General features: G+C 37.2%; 4 protein-coding genes across 10 annotated transcripts in view; 2 read left to right on the top strand and 2 right to left on the bottom strand.

Moving 5' to 3' along the window:
* kcnq4 (potassium voltage-gated channel subfamily Q member 4) overlaps positions 1–2,380 on the top strand; it is a 58,701-nt gene extending 56,321 nt beyond the window's left edge. For all 5 annotated transcript variants that reach the window (XM_079880109.1, XM_079880108.1, XM_079880107.1 and 2 more), the window contains one exon: positions 1–2,380. This exon is cut by the window's left edge and continues 418 nt beyond it. The gene's annotated coding sequence lies outside the window, so the exon portion shown is untranslated.
* Positions 2,381–3,333: 953 nt separating this feature from the next.
* On the top strand, positions 3,334–10,199 carry jtb (jumping translocation breakpoint). 3 transcript variants are annotated; one of them, XM_079878219.1, is made up of 6 exons: positions 3,334–3,530; positions 4,419–4,609; positions 4,700–4,740; positions 4,832–4,923; positions 6,464–6,543; positions 8,817–10,199. In XM_079878219.1, the coding sequence occupies exons 2-6, from the start codon at positions 4,506–4,508 to the stop codon at positions 8,971–8,973; spliced, it is 474 nt and encodes a 157-aa protein (XP_079734345.1). In that variant the 5' UTR covers positions 3,334–3,530; positions 4,419–4,505; the 3' UTR covers positions 8,974–10,199. The 3 variants fall into 3 exon arrangements, with proteins under 3 accessions (XP_079734345.1, XP_079734347.1, XP_079734346.1); XM_079878221.1 differs by having other exon boundaries at positions 3,358–3,530; positions 6,467–6,543; XM_079878220.1 differs by having other exon boundaries at positions 3,529–3,790.
* LOC307162709 (uncharacterized protein) lies at positions 9,839–12,473 on the bottom strand. Its single transcript, XM_079878222.1, has 5 exons — positions 12,174–12,473; positions 11,945–12,074; positions 10,960–11,026; positions 10,763–10,885; positions 9,839–10,390 (listed from the first exon to the last, which is right to left on the bottom strand). Exons 2-5 carry the CDS (start codon positions 11,986–11,988, stop codon positions 10,283–10,285), a joined length of 342 nt encoding a protein of 113 aa, XP_079734348.1. The 5' UTR covers positions 11,989–12,074; positions 12,174–12,473; the 3' UTR covers positions 9,839–10,282.
* Positions 12,474–13,312: 839 nt separating this feature from the next.
* On the bottom strand, positions 13,313–14,711 carry cart4 (cocaine- and amphetamine-regulated transcript 4). Its single transcript, XM_079880047.1, has 3 exons — positions 14,409–14,711; positions 13,895–13,975; positions 13,313–13,536 (listed from the first exon to the last, which is right to left on the bottom strand). The coding sequence occupies exons 1-3, from the start codon at positions 14,520–14,522 to the stop codon at positions 13,429–13,431; spliced, it is 303 nt and encodes a 100-aa protein (XP_079736173.1). The 5' UTR covers positions 14,523–14,711; the 3' UTR covers positions 13,313–13,428.
* Between the last annotated feature and the right edge of the window lie 2,705 nt (positions 14,712–17,416).

The raw sequence follows: 17,416 nt of genomic DNA, 5'->3' as shown, positions 1-17,416 counted from the left end.
TTTATTCCACCTGATTCAGGAAAGTTTCCTCACGAGACATTATTGAGGTCGTGTGTTGAACATTTGGATGGCAGAGTTTTAGCCGAGACCATCTCTTTTTATCAGTCTTCCAAAATAGGAGGGGACGAATAACTTGACTGCGACAAAACTGTCCCCTCTCAAGCTCCTTTTACCTTTTATTGATGGTATTTTTCTGTTTTGGAAGTCTCTGTGCCAATATTGTTTCTTGGTTTTGTTGAGGTTTTGATAATCAATAGACCCCCAGAGCAGATCTATTTTTCTCTCTGTCTTTTTTTCTAAGAAATCAGGGCATTGTGAACTGAATTTGATTTTCTGACTCTCCTTCTCGGCCTTAAACTTTGGCCCGATGCAATAGACTCCTTGTGCAACAAGAAGTCGCTGAGCTTCTAATGAATGTACTGCATCCAGTACTCTTCCTTCATTCATCACATTGACATGTCCTTCGAGAAAACGGCATCACAGCATGATGGACGGTATTTCCACCAAAGCGTCATCTCCTGTCATTCCTCTTGGCTTTTCAGGAAGGAAGGAACTTGAAAACGTGAGGCCCTCAGGTTTCCTTCCCACATGACTTCGGCTTGTTGGGCTCCTCTCTTCTGACAGCACCCTGCCACTGCGTCATCTCTCAGAAGCCCACCGTGCAAAAAAAACCCCAAGAACATCAAATAAATAAGAATATTCTTTGATTAAATAGCCAGCGTTAAAGTGCATGTCAATAGTTTGAGTAGTTCAGGCAAGTTTGTTTCATTTCGTGGGGTTAGTTCTCTCCGATCTCCTCATTCTGCATGTGCATCAGCTCAAGAAGTGGGTCAAAAGAAGTCCGTCTTCTCCCCCAATATGACTCGCGATTAGTTGAGATTTAAAGGGATAATTCACTCAAAAATATATGAGGCCTTATTATGCTTATACTTAAATTAACTTTCTTTAGTGTGTGAGCATGAAAAAGCTCTGCAAAGTCACTCCAAAGTGAGTGATTCTCTATATCAGTGTCAGTGTTTCTGAACTCCCTGAAACGCCTCCATTGTAGTCTTGAGTTTTCTTCAGGGAACGAACATGTCACAATATTCCTCATTTAAATAAATCCCGTCCATATGTAAAATAAAGGGGCGGGGTCTGGTTGAGTTAGTTAGTAGTGTGTTGAAACTGGCGGTTATGGTAAGGTGAGTGAGATTTCTCCAAATACGCACAAAGCGGTTGACCAATCACAACACACTGATCCAGCCGACCAATCAGAGCACATTGTGCTTTTCAGAAGGAGGGGCTTCATAGAGACAGGAACTAAACAGGGTATCACTGACAGACTGGGAAGAGAGGAGCTGCAACAATGGAGAATATGTGAAAAATAAGGAACACTCAAGCATGGAAACCTTGAGCCTGAAAACAAAATCAAGACTCTGTAAAAAGGCATAATAGTTCTCTTTAAAATTCTGTAATTTTGGTCTCTCTAAATCTGCATGACTTTCTTCTGTGGAACACACACATTTCTCATGCTATTCAAAATAGCCACATGGACCCTATTAAAGCCATGCACATTTGAAACAACATGAGGGTGAGTAAATGATGTCAGAATTGTCATTTTTGGGTGAACTATCCCTTTAAGACTATGACCTTAAAATGAATGCCTTTCATCACCCCTATAGAGATCATTATTGATCCCGTCTCGGTGTTGTCTCACACGTGACCTTAACCTCAGCCATGTACAGACTTGCCACTATTTTGAAGATTGAGTAAACTAGGAGAAGTCATTGAGACGAGCATTGATGCATGATCTTTACGTTAGTATCTATGCATGCAGTTTATGGGACAGGATCTAGCTTTATATGACATGCAGTTCAGGTAACAGACAGCATGGAGGGGGTTGTAGGGAATACAGCACTCCTCTGCCTTACTGACATAGCTAGAGCACACTGACCATGTGTTTACGGTACAACGGTGGACCTAAGAGATTGTTTAGGCCACTTGTCATAGCATTGATTCATCATTCTAATGGACAGAACTGGAGTTCACAATTTAAGCAGAATTTTCTACATTTACTTTTCCGTCGCGTCTTCACAGATTATATGCTGTTTGAAAATCTCATTCTCCTTTCTCCACATTTGTTTCTACTGGACTGTATTTGGAAAAAAAAATTGGAAAAACACTTTTCAGTAGTTCTTGTTTCCTACACACACACTCTCTCTCTCTCTAACGTTTCTGTCCCTTTAAACAGAACACTGAACCTTTCAGGCATTAAGTAATACTTGTTTTCTTCATTGATATGATTGGTCAACTGCTAATGTGAGAGGTAACTTGATCTATAATATGTATGTTTTACTCTGACGTGATTGTAAAAAATGAATAAATCCAGATTTTGTTTATGAAAAACAGATCTCTGTAAATAATTTACAGTAATTTAATGCTCTTTTGTATACATTTTGATAATGTTTTTGAGTTTATGAGAGTGAAATCTGCATCTTTAAACATGAAACGTACTGTCAAACTGGACATCTGATGATAGGCTGATGAGTTAAACTGGATTTATTAAAATGATCCATGTGACTCTGGCTGTTACCAGCGGAACTATAATTAAAACTATATAAATACTATAAACTATAAATAAGTGTAAGCTGTAAATACACTACCAAAAGTTTGGGACCCATGTTTTGAAATAAGTCTCTTATGCTCATTTAGCAAATTTAGCATCTGTTTTAATATATTTTAAAATATCATTTATTCCTGTGATCAAAGCTGGAGTTTCAGCATCATTACTCCAGTCTTCAGTGTCACATGATCCTTCAGAAATCATTATGATATGCTGATTCGCTGCTCAAGAAACATTTCTTATTATTATCAATGTTAAAAACAGTTTTAGAAGATATTTGTGCTGCTTAATTTTTTGTGGAAGCCGTGATACATTTTTTCGGGATTATTTGATTAATACAAAGTTCAAAAGAAGTGCATTTATTAGAAATAGAAATGTTCTGCAGCAATATAAAAGTCTTTGCATTAATCGAATTAAGACTGCACTTATATATGGTAAGATAAAATATATTATAACTATTATTAAAACAATGAATGGGGTCTAATGATTACCCATCTGCAAGGGTCTGAATGTGTACGTCAAAACTGAAATACAGTGTCCACCAAACACGTATTTGGGCTCTTTAAAAATTACAACTGTCATTTTATTAGGAAACTAAATACTAAGTGGCTTCTAAAAGTGTTCATGAATTAGACAAAAAAAAATACGGCATAAATATGTTTATTTATTTATTTGTGGAAATGAGAATTGAGAGCCGCTCCACTAGAGGGCGATACACTTTAATCTGATTTGAAACCCACAGTCTCGTGTGACGTAATCCTCTCCGTTTCACTATGGCAGTCAGGCCCTTATCTAGAGGTCTCTGTAAATAAAGCTATTAATACGGTATATTCAGAACTAACAGTCGTGTGTGTGTATATATAGTGATCGATGAGTGTTCAGTGTTTCAGAGATCCTCTCACGGACGCTCGGGTAATGATGATGTCGGGTGAGTAACTGCGCGTGCCCTGATGATGATGATGTGGACTGTGTTTGGTTGGAGCTTTAACACACTTTCTGTGTTTACGAAACTCGTGAGCTCATCCGCGCTCCTGCTTCAGTGTGTGTGTGTGTTTATCGGTTTATGAGAGTTAGCGAAGTCGAGCCATGTGTTAAGCGGCGGAAGCTGTTCTCTCTCCGTTTTTAGATCAAACACTGAGTTTATGTTTGTTTAACGGTTGGAATTTTTCAGCGATAAGACAAAACCCGGTAAGGTGATGTAAATAATGCTTTGATTGATAAACATTGTGTACTCTAAAGCTACTTATGTCTTTTTTTTAAATTATTAGAGTAGTTTGCTACTTTTTGTTAGCTAAGTTAACGTTACGTTACCTGTAGTGTAACTAGCTAACAACTGTTTATGCTTCACTGAAGTTTAACGGGTTTACATCGTGTAAGTTAGCTTGACAAACACCGAAGTAACCTCCTCAAGGTTTTTAGTTGTTCTTCTAACACTGTAGCAGTGATGTACATGTTTATATTACTGTTTTTGAACACGTAACTTCAACTTGTATTGGTTCATCACGTGATAGCCCAGGTCATAATACTGTCAATCTTCAAAATGCCTGTCAATGTGTCTTCATCTCAGTCTATGGCAGGGTTCCTCAAACTCGGTCCTGGAGGGATGCTGTCCTGCACATTTTAGCTCCAACACTGATCAAACACACCTGAGAAAGCTAATCAATGTCTTCAGGATCACTAGAAACTCACAGCTAGGTGTGTTTGATCAGGGTTGGAGCTAAACTGAGTGGCCGAGTTTGAGGAACCCTGGTCTATGGTATTTATCAGTGTTTACATGACGTTCAGCCTCATTGTTTCTTCACGTGTGTCTCTGTAGATACTTAGGATGTTTTGCTGCTCTGAGGAAAAGCATCTTTGAGCTATGAACCGCCAGTGATCGTCAGTTGTGCTGCTTTATAAACGCATGTGCATCAGAGTGATGGAGAGTGACTGTAGGATCCCCATGTCCTGTCTGAGACCCCGGATCCTGGCCCTCCATGCGCTATTCTGGGGCTTAGTGTCTCTCAGGTAAGAAAAAAAAAATCTAATTTATTCTCTCCTAATGCAAAACAAAAGCTTTGATCACGTTTCATTTACATTTTTTTTTTTTCTTTCTAGAGTGTTTGGAGCAGCTCTTCTTAGCGATGAGAAGCCGGCAGGTACTTCAGGATTTCATCAAAGATTGTTCTGCTAGAGCGTACCAAGTTCATCTAGTAATAATCCTCCTTGTGTTTTCTTTTTCTTCTGCAGTTGCAGTGACAAAGGCCATGACAGCCCCATGTTGGCAGCTGGAGGAGTTTGTGGTGGCTAAAGAGTGCAGTGCATGCGAAGGTTTCCATTCGGTGAGTGTCTGGGATGTGCGCGCACACACACAGAAGTTTAGGGTCAGTAAGATTTATTTAATGTTTTTGAAAGAAGTCTCTTGTGCTCACCAAGGCTGCATTTAATTTATCAATAAAACAGTAACACTGTGAAATATTATTACAATATATTTTGTATAGGGATGCACCGATATGAACATTTTGGCAGATACCGATAATTCTTTATATTTGAAAGCCCATAACAGATATATTGGCCGATAAATCGAAATCCAAATTTGTACATCCAAAGTATGTAAGGTAGTACAACTTGATCTCTTTTACTGAATCCAAAAGGTTTTAATTATATTTTACTACATATAAAGGTATTTTAAAGATTTTGAAGTGTCAAAAGGTCGTTCGGTAAAACCGATATAGTAAATATTTAAATGGAATAATATTGTTTTTAATAACTAAAGGAACTACAATAATACAAATATAAAGCAGATAAGCCTCTTTTTTTTACATTTCCCCTTTTCTCCTTTCCCTGTGCAATGTTTTACTTGAATATGTTGGAGTGTTTAGAGTAGTCCAATAAATGATTACATTTATGAGATCAGTGATCATTTTTTTAAATATTTCTTCTGTGGTACACACTATATAATATCTCAACATCAATGTCAAATCAGTTTTTAACTTTCAAATCAGTGGTTAAACCGAATGACTTTTTTGGTGACATTTTTTCCATCTTGTGTTAATTGATTGTACAAACCACAAAATCTTATTGTTAACACCTAGGTAAACTAAAAAAATGGTTTCAAATATAGTTATATCTCCATTCTATTTTTTTTACACTTTTAAAAACCTTATTCGTCAATGACATTTGTTTTTTTATTATTATTAAGGCCTTTGGACAAAAAAAATGACCCGTCACGTCATTGACCCATATACTTTTTGAGAGCCTGATTACAAAAACAAAAGTTACACCATTAAAAGCCATGTCCCAAAACACAATTTTATGAAGCCGATATCACAGCACAAAACTGAATTTGTCTTATTTTAAGTGATTCCAATCATATTTCAAGCACTTTAAAGCCGTCATGGTGAACAGTGCGCATCTGAAGTGTCTCAGCTGAAGGAAATAATACATTATTTATCGGCTTTAATATATCGGACAAATTTTCTTATCAGGCCGATAACGATAACCTAAAAAATGAGCATATATCGGCCGATACCGATATGGTGGCCGATATATCGTGCATCTCTAATTTTGTATTTAGTGATGCAAAGCTGAATTGATCCTTGAACGTGATCCTTCCGTGATCATTTTAATATGCTGAGAGTTGTGCTGATTAAGAACAGCTTTTATATGAAATAGAAATATTTAATAACATTATAAATGCCTTAACTGTCGTTGTAGATCAATTTAATGCTTCCTTGCTGAATTAAAGTATTATTTCTGTTTATATGTGTATGTATGTGTAGATAGATCGTGAATTGTGATCGTTCCAGAAGAATCGCATTTTTCATTTGAGAGGATTAATCGAAACGTTTCCTTTGTTTGCTTTGCAAACCCTCTTTTCAGAAGTCAATACCAGCCTGCAGCCAAACAGGATTTGTAGAAACGATCAACTGCACGAAGTCTAACAGAGAAGAGTTTAAGAGGTGAGTGGCTGTAATATAGATCCTGTTCTGGGGTGCGTTTCCCAAAGCCAACTATAGTCGCAAGTTCTGTTGTTACCAACACAGTTCAATGGAACATAGTTGGCTAACAATAACACACCCCAGTTCAGTTAACAATACCCAGGTCCCTGTCCATATATGTTATGCAAATTCTAAACCAGAAGTAATTTATTACATTTAATAAGTCACAGTAGCTTCCCCCAATAGCTACAACTTAAATATATGATTTTGTAACTCTGCTTTATTTGCAATTGATATTATGTTTATATTGTTGCTTTATATATGGTCAGACGCTTGCATTTGTCATTATCTTTACACCAAAATTAGGGGTGTAACGATACCCTCAAGTCACGATTCGATACATATCACGATACTGGACTCACGATACGATATTATTGTGATACTCCAAGACATATGGTAAAAGGTTAACAAAAATTTTACTAATGATTAAAATGCAAAGTTTGGTTTAACATTGTGGATGTAAATGAATAGGCTTGGACTTGGTGCTGGTAACCCAATGCACAGGACAATGGTTACACCAGAATAAAAATATTCATGATTCTGAAGCTTATAATACAGAATTATTTTAGACGAATATGCTTGCACTCTGTCATTGACTAAATATATTTAAAATAATGCAGGCCACTTTTTACAGGTAACATAAGACATCTGGCATTATCAGGACCCACAAATATTCCCCCACTGCATTATTATACATTTTATTCAACATTATATATAGTAGTATAATATAGTACATACACTAAAAACTAAATTTGGTTGAACTATACACATTGTCACTGTCCACGATACATATTGTTGCATTTTTGTATTGCGATATATTGTTACACCCCTAACCAAAATCAAGCTCAAATGGAGTTATGAGGTTTTTGACCAGTGAATGTCAGACATGTGTTTTATCCGTCATTAGAACGGCCGCATCTGAGGCAGTAAGTGCATCGCATTACATTTATCATCTTACAGGTTATACAGTTTATTGTAGCTATGTGGACGCTCAGTTTTTCTGTCATTCGGCAAAAATCTGTCTTCGCACAGGCTATATATGAATAAAAGCCTACATTCAATCTTCAGAATCAAATAAAGCGATTGAAAATTTGGACTAAACGCTAAATTCATATGGATTCGTTTTACGATCTCTTTATGAACTTTTTGAAGCGTCAAAGTGGTAGTTGCGTAGCTGTCAATGGAGGGACAGAAAGCTCTTAAGGCCTGTTCACACCGGGACGAATTTCGCGCGCGATATTCGCCGACGTTTAACGCCTTGTGACTAAACAAAGGGCGCCAATGTGAGTGTGCACACCGGCGCGAAAAACGGCACGCGTAAAAGCGTCATTTTTAAAAAAAAAACGCTTCGGGTTCGTTTTTTTTGGTTTGACGCGCCGCGTCAAAAACTATCCGACCAATGAGATTGGCGCTTTTGTTCACGTGTCTGGAGCTTCTGAAGTTACAGTAAAACACAACTTGGGGGCGCTCAAACACAAAACGGTCTTGCCGAGCACACATACGTAACGGCGAAGAAGATATACGCCAAGTAGCGTCTACACTGCAGGGAAGAAATAAGACGAGGAAGATGCAAGGCAAGATGATTGTAGAGCTGTTGGTCTCGTTGGTGTCGGAACATAAAGAACTATATGACAAACGCGACAGCGACTACAAAAATCTTGATAAAAGAGAACTGTTATGGAGTGGTTTCTGTTTTACATTAAGCGCCATCTAATGTCAGGGAATGAATTTGCATGTTCACACGGCTCATCGTCAGCGAAAATCGCTTGGGTGTGAACACAAAAAACGCGTTGAAAAACGCTGGCGAATAACGCGCGCCGATATTCGTCCCGGTGTGTAGGGCCCTTTAGATTTCATCAAATAGATCAGAACGACATGAGGGTGAGTAATTAATGACAGGATTTTCATTTTTGGGTGAACTATCGCTATTCAATGACAAATGCTAGACTACGACGCTCTTCTTTGCTCCTCAAATACATAAAGCTTTAGCCTTATGTAAATATATAGTGTTTCTTGAGTAAAGAAAACACTGTACTTATTCAAACAACCAGTTTATTTACCCTTGCATTTAGTCACAAGTTCTTTTCAATACTTGTCATTTGCTAAATATTTGCTTATCCCACAGACAAACATAAAGGGCGACCAATTATTTCTGGCTTACTATAATTCATTCTTTGGTGTTGCAGAAAAATCATACTAATTGAATTCACCTTTTCTCATTGTTTTCCATTCAGCTGTCGCTCAGCCAAAATGGAGGAGCATCTCTTTTGGAAGTTTGAGGGCTCAATGCTGGCTCTCACTGTTGTGTTCGCAATAGTGGTGGTCGTAAGGCAACGCTCACTTGACCGCCAAGCCTCAGACAAGGTTCGGAGACAGATCGAATGTATTTAGTTGACCGGACCGTACTAAAAGTTAAGGGTGTTATAAACTCTCAGAAACCCAACAGTTCATGGAGACTTCCAGACTTTAGCACTGGTTTATTCTTACTGGACGCACAAAGACAAAGCTCTGAACGGACACGGTGTGCAACTGACATTACTGGTGGATGATGCTTCTCTGCAGGATTTAACTTTAGTGGACTAGATGTGAACATCCATTCAAATCAACAAACAGTATGCAAGACAGGAGTAAGACAGTCCCTATTTTGTACAAGAAGATGTACAGCTCTGCAAATACCTGTTCTTTCAAATGCTGTGAAGGTGGTGTGTGTAGATTGAATATGGGTGTGTGTGTGTTGCATGTTTTAAATAATCCTGAAGCACATCAAGTATTTTGTTAAACTGAGAATGAACTGTATGGTGAAAGTGGAGGGATCATTTTCCTCACTATGTGTTTGTTAGACAGAGTTTCAGTGAATATCAAAGTTTTGTTTTTTTGGAAAGAGCTACACTTCCTTCTTTCTCTAAACTGACACTCAATCCATTTATTAACATTGACATGTTTCTTCCAGGAACATGAAGTAGCTTAATTAATCTTATATGTGCAGTTGTCATTTGTTAAATCCTTGTTTTCAGTATAAACGTTTATAGAGACTTGTAGGTGCCCTTTATTAAAGTTTTAATTTTTTTTTTCCCCCGGTCATTGTGTTTTACTTCCTCATGAGTTAAGAGATATTTTATATACGATAATGTGAACAAATGTCTTGGTTCTCAAAAATACCAGCTCTGTATTCAGATTTGATTGATATATGCAAGATTGCATTAGAGTGTATTTTGAAGCTGCTTGACTTGATGGGATGAAAAGGATCAGATTTATTCAAATTCTTTATTTGTAAAGATCTTCACAGCAAAATATCAGCATTGTGTCAGCTTCTTGTTTATTGAAGGTGATATTGCAATGAACTTGAGAGATCACTTTACGCTCCTGCTTTTGGGTATAGAACTTTTCCCCATTTGTTTATTTATTACTATGATTGGTTTAACAGAGTAATGCCTTTTTGCTAAGGCTGATTGGTGGTTTTTAATCTCCACAATTTAAAAAGGAAGCCATGTGAATTTCATCAGGCTTTGTTCCGTAGTCAATTCTAATGATCTACCTAAAATGTAAAAGGTATTTTCATGAAAGATGTGTGATGCTTTCTGTCCTTGATGGACAGAGGAATAAATGGGAATAAGGAATTGTTTGTCTGGTCTCACATGATTCTGTCATGGTGGAATATAATGTATATTGTGATGAAAGTAAAAAAAAAAAAAAAGAGAGATCACAAACTCCATAAAAAGAAATGAGAGCACTTTGATCCTTTTGGGCAGGAGCAGATGTGGCCATGCTGAGAATATGCCATGGCAGAACAGAACTTTGCTGTGTTACACTGTGGAGAGGAAGAAAAGGACAAATGGTAAGAGGTGTGTTCCTCTCAACTGCACACACACTGTGTGTCTGCACATTGGAGTTTCTCAATTTGGGATTAGCAAACCCTGGGACGGAATTGTATAATTTGATTAAAAGAAAACAAGAATACAAAATGGCCATTAAATCCTCACACTGAACCGAATATATTACTGTAAATCTCACGAAGTACTTCAAGAAAATAATTTCTGAAAAAAAAAAAAAAAAAGGTAAGTTGGGAAGGTCGGTCTTCTTAAATGCTAAATTTTGCATGCTACTTCACTGCAAAATATACACGACAATCGTCTTTGTCACAATATTCAGACTTACAATAAGCAAGAGAAAAATTAAATACCAGAATTGTTATCCTCCTCCTCTTCAGACGTCTACATACGCCTGGAAGACGGTTGAACTTTTTCTTCAAAATTGGCACGACCTGTCTTTGAAGATATTCTTTATGTTCTGTGATATCTCTTGTCTGAAACGAATAACACGGTTTCTGATTATCTAATGAGCTGAAGTCAAAAACGCACGCGCAGTTTTTCGACTCACCTCTTCAATCGCGTCATCAATGCTCGGTCCAGTCGGCTCGTAGTCTGGCGGTCTTGAGTCCACGCCACTGATTTTAGAATAAATGTATATAACACAGTGAATTGCTACGAGAAGTACAGGTAAATTTGTCATAGTATTTTTTTAAATAATAGTCACGTAGGAGCGCTTGCTGTTGTTGCGAGGGATCTGGCACGAGTTCTCACGCCGTGGGATTTAAAGGTTCTAACCTGTAACTTGATCATATAGATACATAGATATACATAGATGCCTCTTTAGCGGCTGTTTATGGGCTGCGATAAGTAGTAAGCTATCCGCCATATTGGAACGGTCAAAGCAAAATCGGGTCCTCTCTCGCAATCAGTTAATGATTATACTAGTACATACCAACGATATTTATTTAAAATATGTATAGATTATAGTACATAAAACAAATTGAAAATGCTTTCACTTGTTAAACTGTTAATAAATAAATAAATAATAATAATAATAATAGCCTATTAAGTGAATTATTGAACATCATTAAAAAAAATTTTACCTACAGGCTTTTACCTATTTAAACCTAAGTATTTTTATAACAAATATTTGGACATTTAACACTTAATTTAACAAGTAATTACATTAAAGATGAGTGTAAATACAAATAGCCTATGGTAAGTGCAAATGTGTGTATAAACTAGATTATCAGGCTAATCGAGTATTTGTATGCTATGCTAGTACATAAGCTTACTAATACAGACATTAATGGTCATTGAAGTTCAAACAGCATTTATCTCAACATGATTTTGTAGGAAATGCCATCAGGTGCTAAAGAGAGTGCCTATGCCTATTAAAAGTAATTTTAGCCAATGGAATCACTTGGGGTCCTAACAGAGGGTATGTTCATGCCATGTTGTAATTACTGCAATTACATGATTTCCATCATCATAATTGAATCATAAGATCATAATTACAGCTTGTAAGATGGGAATTGTTTGAGAGCTCCTACTTGTACCATGTGACTGCTGTACCACCTGACCGCAGCAGATTCATTTAGGCGTTGATAGTGGTGCCAACTCATAATTCCCAGTCCTAGGACATGAACAGCTCTAATCATCTCGGTAATTATACGACATGGCCTGAATGCAGGAAGAGACACGATTTTGAGGAGGACCTTATTTAAACATTTAAATCGTATTTTGAGTTAATACATAAAACACAAACCAAGACATTCTCACCTGTGAAAGCTTATCCCATTGCTTCTGGAATTTAAATCTCTAAAACCAGAAGCCAAGCGAGTGACGACACGCTGACCGTTCCAAGATGGCCGGAGCGCCGACGTGTCTGGAGCGGTCGAATGAGGAATCTACATATACATACCTATGGTTGATCCCCCCCTCCCCACCCCTGTTAGAACAGAGCAGTTTGAAGTTTTTGAGATTTTCTAGTGTTTATCGCAGCCAGTAGACTACATGTTGACAGATTTCACTTTACGCAACTCATCCGTCGCGTTTGCGACATTTCCTTGCTTTCATAATGACGACAAACTCGTGGACAGATCTCACAGTAATCCTCTTTGTTTCAAAGAGGATTTAATAAAACAGAGCGTGTTGTTTTTGTCTGAATCCAGGACTAAGCTCTTCAACCGCAGATCTTTTAATATAAATATCTTTACTGCATATGTTACATACAAAACATAGTTTTCAATCGTTTCAGTAACCACAGAAGTTATTCAGCCAACAAGTTTTTCTGTAGCCTATCGGAATGTAGGCTAAATGCTGGGTTGTTTCAAATATGGACAAACGGTTTGGTTTATATTAAATTAAAAATTGAAAATTAAATTAGAAAACATTAAAACATTGTTCGGGTTTGTCCAAATTTTACCCAAAAATGGATTGAAAGTAACAAACCAGCATTTTTATAGAGTATAATGCCATGGTCATTTGTATTTACATATCACAAATATAATCACAAAACGCTGTCGCTTTTCTAAGTTAAGAAGAAAGCTGCGCTAAACACGTCTGAAGACATTGTTGGTTGCGCGAGAAAAACCTCAGATGAACCTCTGAAACCCTAATCCAGTGATTCATGGTGATTCAAATAAATGTTCAGGAGTATTTCAGTTGTTGATACTGACACTTGTTGATCATTAAATATCGCAGCCCTGTAATAATCTTCTCCAGATCTTGTCCTAACAGTGTTTTAGTTTTTATTAAACATATTTAAATTATAAATACACAGAGAATGTAGACATACCTTTCATTTAGACAATATACAGAATGAATGCGACTTAAATACATTTTATTAACAAAAAATAAATAAACACGTTTAAACATACACATCTAGTTTACAGTCAAGAGTACGAACAATACAGCTTCAATACATCACCCATGCCAATTAAACTTAGATAGACGAGGTTTCCCACGCGTCGCTGTCACGAGCTTCCTCGCACAAAGCCTGAGAGAGAAGAGAGTTGCTCGAGGCTCGAGAGCATCAGTAGCAGCGCAAGAAGAAAGTGTTGCAGGCTGTTCCTCGCAGACAGTCGCAGAGTCTCCCGATGCGCGGTCCGTGCTTCATCGCGCAGCGCTCGCCAACATCACACTAACACATCAGAGCACATGGGACATTTTTATAGGCAACATCTTGCTTGTACTTGGTGATGAACACTTATTTTAAAGTGCGTATCTATAGCACGAATGATATTTCTCGTATCATTTATACGCCAAAAAGAGTTTTTGCGTACATGTGATACGCACTTTATGGCGTGTACGCACGCACTCCTCACCCCTAATCCTACCCAATGGGTTTACAGTGCGTATCATTTGAACGCAAAAAAACTCTTTTTGGCGTATAAATGATAGCCTACGAGAAATATCATTCGTGCTATAGATACGCACTTTCATGAGATCGTGTTGGATAATCGGAAGAAGTAGAAGAAAAAGTGGAGTAATGTGTTTACCCTTGGAATGACGCTAGCTTTTTTCTCCACATATATCCGATTGTCCTGATCTCCGTCCAAAAGTTCATCGAGCGCCTCAGTCTAAACGCAAACGGCGAGAAAGCATTAATTCGGAAGACAGATTAGAAACTAAACAGAATTTAAACATGCATTTCTGAGGTAGTCTGATACAGCCTATATCCAAGTAAAAAAACAACAAGAAAAAAGTTAGTATACTGTGATAATCATTGCAGTTACAGCAAATTACGCGGTTTCCATAATGAGGAGCAGTTCGTTTAAAATGCTGGGTTTTTTCAATCCATGTTTGGGTCAACTATGGACAAACCCAACAATTGGGTTAAAAAAATGTAAACCAACAGTTTAGAGTGAAGCTTTTCAATTTAATATAGAGAAGTTTTATTTATTTTTTTATTTTTTTGTACTGCTCGCAATGTTTTTCAGATTATGCCGAAACTTTTTCTTTTTACATCAACAGGTTAAAGCTGTGAGTTCTGCTATAATATGCCACTCTCACCAGGTCTCGTTTGAGGAACTGCTCCTCTTGTGTGGTCAGCCGGTTGTCCGGTGCGATCTGAGCCCTGCAGACGCACAGCAGCGCGAGGAGAACGCCCAGGTAAACGCTGTCCATGGTGCTGAATGCGCGAGTCAAAGCGGAGGATTCAAAGTTAACAAAAATCCTCTTTATCACTACTTTCTGCTTCAGCTAAACCAGTGGTGAAAGTTTTCCTCGGCTCTTGAGCTTGCTATTGCTTCAGGTTGCTTGGAAACTTTCTCTATTTATACGATGTTCCTGTTGCCTGATGTATTCACGCAACAACGTCACCACATAGCCTACGTTTTTTTTTTGGGGGGGGGGGGGGTCGGGGGGTAAGAAGAAAAACCAGTGGTGAGTCAGTCTGAATGAAACACGACATCGCTTGAATTAATTGAACATAAAGAATGTTTCATTTATGCACTCTTAATAAAGGTTCTGAATTTTTTTATTTTTTTATTTTTACAATCATGACATAGAAGATCCATTTTAGGGTCCCCAAAAAACCTTTCAGTTCTTAAAAGAACCATTTTTCCTCTTGTTGATTATAAATAAAACTTTTTGTGTATTTGAAAGTTTAAATGGATGTGAAACGCACATGGAACCAAAGATGCCAATAAAGAGCCTTCATTTTTAAGAGTATAGAGTGAATGTTGGTAAACATTGTGACATGAAGATTGTCATCAGAAAGTACAGAATGCCCTTATAATCCTTCCTCTCTCTCATAAGAGAATTACTTGAGAAATCATAAAATTACTCTTAAGCATTTATTTAATTCACATGTAAAAGTCGGTCTCAGCATTTCATCTGTTCATTGTTGTATCAAAGATTGTGTGAAATGTTGGCAACAGTGATTACAATAGTTAAAAAGTCTAAGACAGTAAATTCATGCGATTAAATTTAGCAGAAACGAGAGCATTAATGACAGGTCTTTTAATGAAGGGTTTCTGAATCTCCTGTTTGTGAGTGGGCAGTTAATTCTTCTGATATCTGGAGGGTTACACATCGCCAACTGGCAACAGCTCTTAAACAATATGTAATTATCTATAAAGATGAATATATCAAGTCATTGCCCATCTATATGTGTCTGGTTTGTGACCTACACTCCTGGACAAAAAAAAAAGTCTTAACCACAAATTACTGGTCAGGAAATTAGCCAAACGTGAGCAACTACACTACTTAAAAGCCATTGCTGTCTCAGAAAACCTTCAAAGGAATATGGGAAGTTGTGTGTGAGTGATGAATCACAATGAAACACGACTTGCATGGTGATGCTCCAGAGCAGCGTCTTCGAAAATCTGCTTAGAAAATAATAAAAGCATCTCTACCACGGTGAAGCATGGAGGTAAAAGTGGCATTTTAGCCGCTGGTATTGGTGAGCGTCACTGTAAAACGTCATTTAATGCTTTGGAGTACAGGAGAATATTGCAGAATGGCTTGCTTCCCACAAATGAAACGTTATCTAAAGAGGATTGATGAGATAATGAACATCTTCTATCTTGTTTTCAACAAGATAATGCTCCTGCACACACTGCAAAGACAACCAAGAAGTGGCTTTAGAAATCCGGCAGGCTCATGTTTCGGCTGGTAAGAGTCCTTGAACCCTATAGTGAATATTTGCTCTCACGTTAAATTCCAACAAACTGAGAGACGCTTTTCTACTCATGAACTGCACATTTACATTGAGTGGAACAACACTGACTCTTCTTCCTGTAAAATCTGTCTGTAAGGCTATTCCATGCTAAGTTACTTCATCTACAGTATTTGTGCAATTCTTGCTAATTTCCTGACACGTAATTTGTGATTAAAATGGTTAAAAACATAAAAGAAGGAACTTAATACTACCACTAAATATTAAATATTAAATATTTAGGCCACTAAACCCTTTTTTCTTTTCTTTTTTTCGCCGAGGAGTGTATATCTTCACAAGTGCCGATGAAGGAAGATATCGTCAGATATTGTTCTTCATGGAATATCTGCATATGTCTATGACCTATATGCTCTTCAGAATAAAAAAAGATCAATTTTCATCCTTGTTCTGACCTTTGTATGCCAAGTTTTACTCGAAACGCGTGTGAAATGTTCTGTGTTAGACAACACTGTGCAGGGATGCCGTATTGACATCTTACATTAATAGACAGAAAAATCTATGAAAAAGCTACAGAAAGGAAGGAAAGCAGAGTTATTATGCAACATCGCAAGCTTAAATAATTGTGTCATGTCAAAAGAAGCACAATTTACACAATATATCTTATATTTATTCATTTTTTAACTATTTATCTCTTAAGTTGACTTTTATTCAATATAGCTTTGCCTTTTGTCAGTTTATTATTTTAAAATATTTCCTGACAAAGATGAACTAAAGAATCAAGCAATAATTACATTGGAACAGAAATATGGTGAATTATAAATTCCCGTAATTACTCTTTATCTGACTCCTGAGATTTCCCCCATGATGTCTTGAGCGGACCATGACATGACGAAGACAGCTTCTCGACGATGTCTTGGATTGGGATTAGGTGCGGTCAGATCTCTGACATTTTCACCACCTCAGCGTGTCTCATTTCTCTCCTCTCATCTTCTCAACAGCTCGTAATTAAAGCTCCGCTCTTCTAATGCCAAAGCTCACACTATTGTGAAAACCTGTGAACATATAAGTGGCTCATATCATCCATACCAGATCATCAAGACATCTACCACTCGTCCTCAGGGAATTCATCTTCACTTAATCATGAGTTATGACTATCATTTCTGTCATCTTAACAGAGCTAAGACTGCTTTTATGCTTCGTGTCTGTACAGAAATGAGGGCATTTGTATTTATATAATATGTAATACGTTGAAATCCAATCGCTTGCTAACTAGCTGTTTATAAAAGTGACAAAACTGATCCACTTTTAACAGTAAAATCAGTTTAAAAGTCTTTCTGAAAATAAAACAGTCCAATAACCTCATGCTAAAACTGATATTTCACTTTAAATATACAGTTGA

The sequence above is a fragment of the Squalius cephalus genome, assembly GCF_949319135.1.
Source record: "Squalius cephalus genome assembly, chromosome: 8".
Classification (NCBI taxonomy): domain Eukaryota; kingdom Metazoa; phylum Chordata; class Actinopteri; order Cypriniformes; family Leuciscidae; genus Squalius; species Squalius cephalus.
This window is presented reverse-complemented; position numbering and strand designations above follow the sequence as displayed.